Raw genomic sequence first — 9,696 nt, 5'->3', positions numbered from 1 at the left:
CGTTGACCCGACCGAAATGAACTTGACGATAAAACTGTCAAATATGGACAACTTGAGACTGACCTTTCGCTTCTCCATATTTATTCAACAGAAAGTTGATAATGCGAGGATTTAACTCTGCCTAAGCAAACAACATATGTCTCAGCACCAGTGCGACATTTGTATAAATTTCAGGAAGCAATGAAGTGAAATTATGAATCGGATTTCAAATACGGGGCTGGAATATCACGCCCTGATAATTTTGAGGTGATCTAGATCCTCAATTTGATTAATATGCCGTATCGTGAACGTTTTGTTGCCTGGCATTCGACATAACTTTTCAATTGTGCGTTTTAGGGTTTTTCGGTAAATGTCTTCACCCTATTTAACCGCTAAAAGAAGTCAAAAATCACTTTCTCTTTCTTCTCGGAAGCTAGAGGCCCTGGAGCAAACGTACTCGAAAGAGAACCTTATCTGTATCGCCGCAAGCGTTCTGTTCTCCAACGGCAACCACAAGTTAATTAATGTGTTGTAGTATTGTCGCTAACCTGAAATTGCGATAAGTAACAAATAACATAGAGTTTTGGTCGCTTTTACCCGCAAAAACATGATCAGCACGGTCTAAATAAGGCGAAAAAATGCCTTCTCTACTTCTCCCAAATTCAATGAAAACTTTCCTTACTCAACTAAAGTAAATCACTTTTACTAATTTACAAATATTTTGGCAAGCTGCCTCCTGGCCATGGAATGAGTCTTCTTTTGATTGGGAGAGAAGTTTTGACAAACAAATATTAAAATGCAAAATTTAAATTATAATCGGACACATCGAAAGAATAAGCGAATCAGAAAGCAGATGTCATAGTGCGCGACAAGTTTAAAGAGAGCTTCGAAGACGAACACTCAGATTGACGTAAGTCTCGGCGTTGGCATGTAAATGCATGGAGCCCCAATTCAAGCTGCCCTGACTGAAGCGAAAAGCCGCGGAGCAAATGCCAAGTTGCCCAGATGAATGCTTCTAACTCGTCCAGCCAAAACATCGGCAACACTGGTGCTGTGTTCAGTCTGGGAAACATTATTGCGCAAGCAAGCTTCATCATTTTTATCTTAATCCTCGATGTCTGTGGGAATTGTTTGGTCATAGGAGCGATACTTAGTTATCGACGGCTCCGAACCACGACGAATTATTTCATCATCTCGCTTGCCGTGTCAGATCTCCTCATCGCGGCATTATCGATGCCATTCCGTATTCACCATACCCTCAATTCATTATACTGGAATCTCGGAATAAAGGTGTGCGAATTCTGGGTTTTTATAGACCTTCTCTGCTCGTGCGCCTCAATCACAAATTTGAGTTTGATATCCATCGATCGATTTCTCGCACTAACATTCCCGTTAAATTACAGAAGCATCATGACCAAAAAAAGAGGAATGGCTGCTATCGCTTTTGTTTGGGCATACTCAGGACTGATTGCTTCACTTTCGTTCACAAAGTGGACAGAAAACGCGCAAACGATAGCGGCCGGACAATGCCTAAAATCGGACAAATATTACTACCTCTTCTCAATCACCGCGGGGTTTCTTTTACCCCTAACTATTCTTGTTATTAACTACTCATTGGTCTTTCGATTGGCCTTCAAACAGGCTAAGAAACTGGAATCCATAAAATCAACGGCCATGGAGCTATCAGAAGCAACCGAAAATAACTCCCAACTCGATTCTCGGCCAAGCGTCGCTAGCGTTGGAAGGATAGAACGCAAGAAACGAAGATCCATCATACGCGAGTTGAAAGCCACCAAAACGCTCGCTGTGGTTATCGGCACGTTCATCATTTGCTGGCTTCCATTCTTCATTATAATGTTGACGATACAATTTTACCCGGTGCATTTGTGGGATATGCATCCGAGCACACAGAAGTTCATCGCTACTGTGTTTGCCTACGTTCTTCCATTACTGAACTCAGCAGTTAATCCCATTATCTACTCCAGCTTCAACAGTGATTTCAGATTTGCGTTTAAGGACATTTTTCTACGCATCTTTATTCGAAGACAGCAACGCTACGCTCAGAGGTCGTCTTCTGGAGGTGAAGACTTGATTACGGTGGTAACTTTTGCTCAGGACAATTGCAGCAACGGTAAGACTCCACATATAGATATTCAGGAATCAAGTTCTGACGAGGACGTTAAATCGATTTAGCTAGAACTACCCTGCGAAAAGGTACGCGTGAAAAACGTACTGGCTCTAATTTTGCCTCGCGAAGGGAAAAACGATGAGGAGCGCATTTTTCGCACTTTATTTAGTTACATACATGTGTTAATCAGATTGGTGCAAAAGGGCTTTCTCTTTCTTCCACTACACGAATTTGAACGATACAAATTTACAGTGTCGAATTTGCTAATGAAAACACGTATTTTCTTTTCTAACGTAAAATATTCATTAGCAAGGAAATCTAATTGTTTTGTATTATAGGCTGATTACAATTTTGCGCCGACTGGTAGTTTTCATCTCGTCACTGATTAAAATTGTATTCGTAAAAACAAAAACATCGTGGGCATATGTGTAGTCACAACCATCGATTTATTTACATGGGAAGTAAGTGTCAAAATTTACGAAAAAGCTTACAAACGAGTAAGGCGTTTGTTTGGCGCAAAGATCTGCTTAACGACTTTGGACTGAGGAACCTATTTTAAGGCGGTTGTTTACTGCAAGCTTCTTCATTGAAAAGAGTGTATCGACAGTGTATCGATCTTTTTTTTTATGAATAATGAAAAACTATTTTACAAGCCTTCTCCAAAGGTAACCATCGACAGAGCAACTGAATGAGAATTTGCAGTCCTTTTTTTGAATTTTCTTTTGCCATCCGTATTCCTCGGATGGAGAAACTCCCGACGACGGGTAATTATCCGGCCGGAATAATGCACTGTCAAAAGTACACTTTATCATATCGGCGTAAAGTTTGAATATATTTTAGCCAACAATAGCAAATATTGCTCAAATAGAACACACTATTTCTTCCGTGTATTTGTCAAATGTTGCAAATGTTAACTAAATGTTGCAGTCTTCCTCTGCGTTCATTTCAAGAGTCTTTCGTGTTAATCCTTTCTAATTCCGCTATATTGTTCCAGTGTGATCAATTGTGCGGTGAATTAATTCTCCTTTAGTTTTGAAAGTCTCTCACAGTTCAAAGTAACATCTGCCTTATTCATTTGAAGCCGGGAAATAAACTCTCTCAGAGAGGCCGTGAATTTTTTAACTATGAATGCAATATTACAGCATTTTCTCGGCTCCTTTTTTTTTATTGAAAGATATTTCACTCGATGACAGCTTTCGACAAACGATAATTCTCGGATTGACTTATTTCACCTTTCCTATTATTTCCCTAAGGAACAAAACCCTGAAGAACATATTCAGAGCATCGTTGTTGTTTCAGCAACTGTAGTCTAACTCGCACATGTAAGCTCATTTTCTCTAATCGAGGAAAGAATTATTCTTTTCGCAAATGCTCGCTAGACATCGTTTACGATCAATTGAAGTTTAATTTCTCACTTTAAGCAAAACGCCTCAGTTTCTCTCTCTTTTTCTTTTTCCATAATTAGCCGTTTCGCACCCTAGTCACTGAAGCAAATTAAGTTGACAGATGTAGGTATGCAGTGAACCAATGCTTTTGCTTCAAGTCAAAATTTTGTATATTACTTAAGACAAGATCATTTATTTATTTCTACTTGTAAAAGTACAATTCGGAAGTGGCGTAGATCGCGCTGCTTACAATTTGAAACTTCAGTCGATCCTTTCAACCAGAAGCCACTTGTATTGTGCCGGAGCAGAGGAAAATAATATTCTCTTATGGATAACATTTTTGTTGTTGAACTTGAGCCAAACACGGAGTTTCTGAGCAAAATATATTTTCTTCCATTAATTTGTAAACAATGGACCCAAAATGAGACAACAAACACGAATTCCGGGTCCTTCCGCTTTGATTAGGAAAAAGCTAAGAAGGGTTGGACACTTGAAAAATCTCCATACACCTTGTCAAGGCATTAATGCAAATCGCGTTTAAAATATTCGCTCTTCGTTGCTTTAACAGCTGTTTTTTGAATGGTTATGAATAAATGTTCATCCGAAACGATTGTACTGACGTAAAAGTCATATAATGGGTTCACCAAGTTGAAGGGCTAAAAGAGTTATGTGCCCATTTGTTAGGATGATATCAACGTACGTGCTGTTGCTTGACATAAACTGTTGTGTTTTTGCAATGTTTGGCAGCGATCAGCTGCTCACACCAATGACGTTTTTTCTTCCCAGTTTACACCTTTCATCCTAACACACAAAGTAAACAACGTTTTAACCAGGGAAGCAACGAAAAGGAAGAAATCCAGGGCAATTTTCATGCAAAATATTGGAATCCACCGATTATGATTTTTTCCTCGTGTTCTATTGTAGCTTGTATGACTTTTTTTTTTAATTCTTGCGAAGCGCTTAAATTGTTCTTTTATGCTCGTAATTACCCTGTGCTGAAATAGAATCGCCTTCCTGTGCATATTGAACAGACATTGGAAAGACCAAATGATTTTTCCCATTAAGATAAGCATGCATTCGATTGACGAGCTTACTGCCAGGTTCAGTTTTCGTCAAAATGCACAATGTATGAGTGTCGACTTTCCATTTTTCAAAATATCCTTACTCTAATCAGCTTAGTCCATTGAAGTTTCTCAAAAAAAATATATATATCGCACAGTTTTTAGACGAGTCAAATGGAAAAATGTTGAGGTAACCATGGGCTAATAGCAAGTTCGTGCAGCATTCTGCTCATTGCTCCACGTGAGGTATTAACTAAATTTCGAGATTATGCTTGCAAAATCCGAAAAGACCTGTTTATGAAGATGGATAATCGCGTCGACTGGCAGCATTACAGCAAAATGGCCTTTGCTTCTTATTTTCAGTAATTTAAATATATTTAAGAACAAATTTTTATCTGACAGCGTCGTCTTAGCTTCAAAAAAATTTCAGCCTTCTGCTTTTCACCTGTTTGAAGTGCTGGGTGAATACAGCATGGATAATGATGATAGCATGATGGACAGTAACCCAATAGCAGCAGAAATTGGAAACTTTTCTCTGTCGGGTTTGTACGTCAACGATATTTCATCTAGCCTCTCATTTATTAATCGTGTTTCAATAAACTGGACAGACTCAAATAAAGGTGGAAGAAATTTAAATCGCTGTAAATTCTCTTTTTTTTTTTTAAGTTGAATCTAACCAATCAGAATCAAGCTAAGAGTTTAAATCGAGCCGCCCAAAATACTCGACAATCTCATTGAAGCAATATACTCCATTTTAGTGGGCGAAGCATAAACTTGAATACTCCGGATATTTTATGGACTTACTTTTCATAAGCTTTCGAGCTCTCCTGAGCTCTTGGTCACAAGACTGGTGTTGTTGGTGACGTCATCCTCGGAAGTAGGCGGGAAATTCGAAGGTTTCCGAGCGGCCCCCCTCCCTCTGTTCCTGAGGAGGTTGGTCCAGACGGGGGACAAGCAATCCTGTCCGATACCAAGACCTACAAGAAGCTGAAAGCAGACCCCACTAGCAGATACAAGAAGGAGTTCGGCATAGCCCGTAGAGACCTCAGGGACCACAAGGTAATCGACTATGCCCTGCACTCTAAACTGTACCCCACGTGTGACCAGGCCCCACGGTTCTACGGTCTACCCAAGATCCACAAAGTCAACTGCCCACTACGCCCCATTGTGAGCTCGATAGGGACGATTTCATACCAAATCGCCCGCTATGTTGCCGATATCCTGTCACCCCTAGTCGGTGAAACTGAACACCACGTCAAGAACTCCAAAGCCTTCGCCGAGGAAGTGAGAACCCTGCAGGTCGCCCCAGACGAAGAACTCAGGTCTTATGATGTCTCAGCCCTTTTCACCAGCGTTCCCGTTAACAAAGCCCTTGTACTGATCCACAAGAAGCTCGAGGAGGACTACACCTTGAAGGATAGGACCCCCATGGCCCCCAAGGATGTTGTGACTCTACTCGGTTTGTGTTTGACCTGTACATACTTCCTGTACCAAGGTCAGTTCTACCAACAGATCCATGGAGCTGCAATGGGGTCCCCAGTTTCCCCCATTGTGTATAATCTGTACATGGAGGACTTTGAACAGAAGGCCATCGCGACGGTCGCGCACCCCCCTACCTGGTGGCGGCGGCACGTTGACGACACCCATACGAAACTAAAGAAGGCTTACGCCCAATAGTTCACAGACCATCTCAACAGCATAGATGATGACATCAAGTGGACCACCGAGGGAGAAGTTGAGACCCACTCCGAAGACAACAACACGGAGAGAGCCCTTGCGTTCCTGGACACGTGGTCCGTGATCAATGAGGATGGTACCATAAAGACGAGAGTCTACAGAAAGGCCACGCACACAGACCAGTACCTCAACTTTGAGAGTAACCACCCCTTGGAACATAAGAGGGGAGTGGTTAGGACCCTGGCCCATCGCGCGGAATCCATCGTCAGTGACCCCAAGGACAGAGAGGGGGAGATTGATCATGTCAGGACTGCTCTGAGCTACAATGGTTACCCTAGTTGGCTTCTGAAAGACCCTAAACAGCCCGCTGAGGAACAACAGCCTTCAAGTCAAGCCGCGACACTACCATCATCCGGCACCAGCAAGAAGAAATACCCGGTCGTCATGCCGTATATCCGTGGGTTCTCTGAAGAACTGAGAAGAATCCTGAAAGGCTACAACATCCCAGCCTACTTCAAACCATCTAATACCTTACGGCAACTACTGGTCAGGCCTAAGGACAAAATGAACAAACTCCAAGTCACGGGTACAGTTTACCACATTCCATGTGAGGATTGTCCGGCATCTTACGTAGGAGAGACAGAACGGTCGTTCAAGGCCCAATTCATGGAGCACAGACGCCCCAGCTCCTCTACTTCCAAGGTGTCCAGGCACATACACACTACTGAACCGGGACATTCCATCGATATTGCTAACGCAGAGATTTTGGAGGTTGAACCGAGGTGGTTTGAAAGAGGTGTGAAGGAAGCCATCCACATTCGGACTCTATGCCCTTCACTCAACAAGGACGGAGGCCGCTACAACTTGTCCCCCATCTGGACCAACCTCCTCAGGAACAGAGGGAGGGAGGCCGCTCGGAAACCATCGAATTTCCAGCCTACTTCCGAGGATGACGTCACCAACAACACCAGTCATGTGACCAAGAGCTCAGGAGAGCTCGAAAGCTTATGAAAAGTAAGTCCACAAAATATCCGGAGTATTCAAGTTTATGCTTCGCCTACTATCATATTCCCGGATAGATGAATCTTCACAGTACTATACGCCATTTTATTATTGTAAGAGATTCTAAGCTATTAAGGATGATCATTCCTTCCAAACTGAAGTTTAGGAAAAACAAGTCTCTCCTTCAAAATATTAGATATTATTCTGTAAACGTGACAGCATTTTAATCGCTAGCTTTTGTTTCTCGATGGCACTCGACCTTTCCATTCTACGCGAAAAATCACGACCACCGCTTATTTTTTTTTCCTTATCGGATCTAGAAGAATAAATGCTTGGCGTTTTCGACATTCCAGTTGTAGGACAGGGAGCCAGCTTGTTTTTCAACAACACACACACTTGACTTTACAAAAAACACGTTTGCCGAAGTAAGTCAACGTACAATCGCAGAGCACGATGTTTAGAAAATACGGTAACCTATCCATGCGAGAAATTTTGGTCGTACAACCGTCCCTCCGTAAGTTCAACTTTTCACTCTGCTGGAACCCGCGTTTTTTGGCGGGAAGTTGCATGGCCAGCACTTCGAACTCTGCGTTTTGATAAAACAAGCAAACATTTTGAAGACAACCAAAAAACAAGCTAAGTATTTTTAAATTCATATGCGGTACAAAGAAAGAAGAGAACAGAGCAGGCGAAGAGAAAGCGATGCTCAAGGGGAGCGACTGAGAGCACGAGAAAACAGGCAAATTATCAGTGACAAACAAAGAGAGAGAAAGAGAGAGAGCGAGGAGGAGCCCGAATAGAGAGACGAGATTATAGTGACGAGCAGCTGAAGAAAGAGAACGAGAAAACAGACTGAACTGAATGATGACGAAAAACAGTTGGCGATGAAAGAGCAAGAAGGACAACGGAAAACAGACTAATTTATAGCAATGAGCACCAGGAAGGACTGGTAGTATGGTAAGAAGACTCGTTATAAAAATATTTGAAAACAAAATCATAAATAAATAATAATCGAGGTTGGACCTCCAGCTCCGGCTTTCTATATTTTTAGGCTTACCTAAATATATATATTACAACTTCATAAAAAAATCTGTCGTAGACACGGTATAAAGTGTAAAAAAAAAGTTGAGAGCCGATTCGTTTCACTTGCTTAGGTTTTCTGGGGTAAATCTGGGAAAATGTGGTGCAGCAAACTAAAGGAAAACCGCTGGCCATTATCTTTGGGAGTTGCACAAAGATACATCTGGCCCCAGCTGTTCAAAAGGTGGATAACTATCCAGTTGATAAGTCATAGCGAAACCAATTGCGCTATCCAATGGATAGCGATTTATTCGGTGGATGGTGTTATCTACCTTTTGAACAAATGGGGCCAGATGTTACGCGGGGCCGGGGCCGGGGTGTTCTTTTTTTTCCAATTTTTTTTTGTTTTAATTTTCGGTCCTCATTCTCCTGTAGTGTTATATTCGAATGTTCGGCATCTTTCCTTCATTTATGGTGGAAATTAGTCAAACAGATATGGAACACACAGAAGCTACGAAAGGGGCATCTTTGTTTGTTTTTCGAAATTAAGAGAATTTCAGACTGAAATTGGACTTTTTGAGGGGAATATACGCTAACTGCTAGAGACACTGAAGACTCGGTGAGCTCCACATTTTAAAACCACATTTTAATGTTTACTTCTTAAAAACCTTCTCCGCAATACAATTATAACGAAACCGAACATAGTGTGACCGCGTGACTATCATCGTGGAACTCCGATTCCGTTTTTTTCCCTCAAGAAGTAAACATTACAATGCTACTTTAAAGTGTGGAGCTCAACGGGTCTTCAGTATTTCTGGCAGTTATATTTAGTTAAGTGGATCCCTTGAGCCAACAACGTATCACCCCCAGGAGGATCGCAAATGGATTCACAGTCCAAGTTGAGGAGAAATTGAGAGAAAGTTACTGGAAACTCAACACTGGACAACTTCTGGGGAAAACTGTAATTGTCCTGAGCGGGGATTTGAACCCACGTCCCCCTGATCACTAGTCGGGTGTGATGACCACTACACTATCAGGACAACCATGCTGGCAACATGGCTGATTGATCACTTAATGTGTGGCATTTACGTGGGACTCCCTAATGGGCCAGTTTTCTACGTGATAACGCTGGATCAACATGTGATTCACAGGCGGACAAGGGTAATTAATGTAAAGAGTCAGTTAAGTAGATCCCTATCCCCATCACACCCGACTAGTGATCAGGGGAACGTGGGTTCAAATCCCGCTCAGGACAATTACAGTTTTCCCCAAAAGTTGTCCAGTGTTGAGTTTCCTGTAACTTTCTCTCAATTTCTCCTCAACTTGGACTGTGGATCCATTTGCGATCCTCCTGGGGGTGATACGTTGTCGGCTCGAGGGATCTACTTAACTGCAGTCTGTGCCTAGAGGAAAAACTTATGATTATGAAAGGCTGTTCAAAGAA

The 9,696-nt window shown here is 42.0% G+C and overlaps 2 protein-coding genes across 2 annotated transcripts; both read left to right on the top strand.

Annotated features, from left to right (window-relative positions):
* The first annotated feature begins 884 nt into the window (after positions 1-884).
* On the top strand, positions 885-2,796 carry LOC138019128 (alpha-1A adrenergic receptor-like). Its single transcript, XM_068865800.1, has one exon. It carries the CDS (start codon positions 985-987, stop codon positions 2,170-2,172), a length of 1,188 nt encoding a protein of 395 aa, XP_068721901.1. The 5' UTR covers positions 885-984; the 3' UTR covers positions 2,173-2,796.
* Positions 2,797-5,025: 2,229 nt separating this feature from the next.
* LOC138021062 (uncharacterized) lies at positions 5,026-7,241 on the top strand. Its single transcript, XM_068867936.1, has 3 exons — positions 5,026-5,095; positions 5,386-6,048; positions 6,238-7,241. The coding sequence occupies exons 1-3, from the start codon at positions 5,026-5,028 to the stop codon at positions 7,239-7,241; spliced, it is 1,737 nt and encodes a 578-aa protein (XP_068724037.1).
* Positions 7,242-9,696: the final 2,455 nt, after the last annotated feature.

Source organism: Montipora capricornis, chromosome 10, assembly GCF_036669925.1.
Source record: "Montipora capricornis isolate CH-2021 chromosome 10, ASM3666992v2, whole genome shotgun sequence".
Classification (NCBI taxonomy): Eukaryota; Metazoa; Cnidaria; class Anthozoa; order Scleractinia; family Acroporidae; genus Montipora; species Montipora capricornis.
The sequence above is the reverse complement of the archived record's forward strand: the minus strand, read 5'-3'. Positions and strand labels throughout refer to the sequence as shown.

Bases quoted from the DNA above. Each gene is read 5' to 3' on its own strand.
- LOC138019128 (XM_068865800.1), top strand. From the start codon at position 985: ATGAATGCTTCTAACTCGTCCAGCCAAAACATCGGCAACACTGGTGCT.
- LOC138021062 (XM_068867936.1), top strand. From the start codon at position 5,026: ATGGATAATGATGATAGCATGATGGACAGTAACCCAATAGCAGCAGAA. The intron at 5,096-5,385 runs GTTTGTACGTCA...AGCTCTCCTGAG, and splicing joins TGGAAACTTTTCTCTGTCGG to CTCTTGGTCACAAGACTGGT. The intron at 6,049-6,237 runs GTCAGTTCTACC...AATAGTTCACAG, and splicing joins TACATACTTCCTGTACCAAG to ACCATCTCAACAGCATAGAT.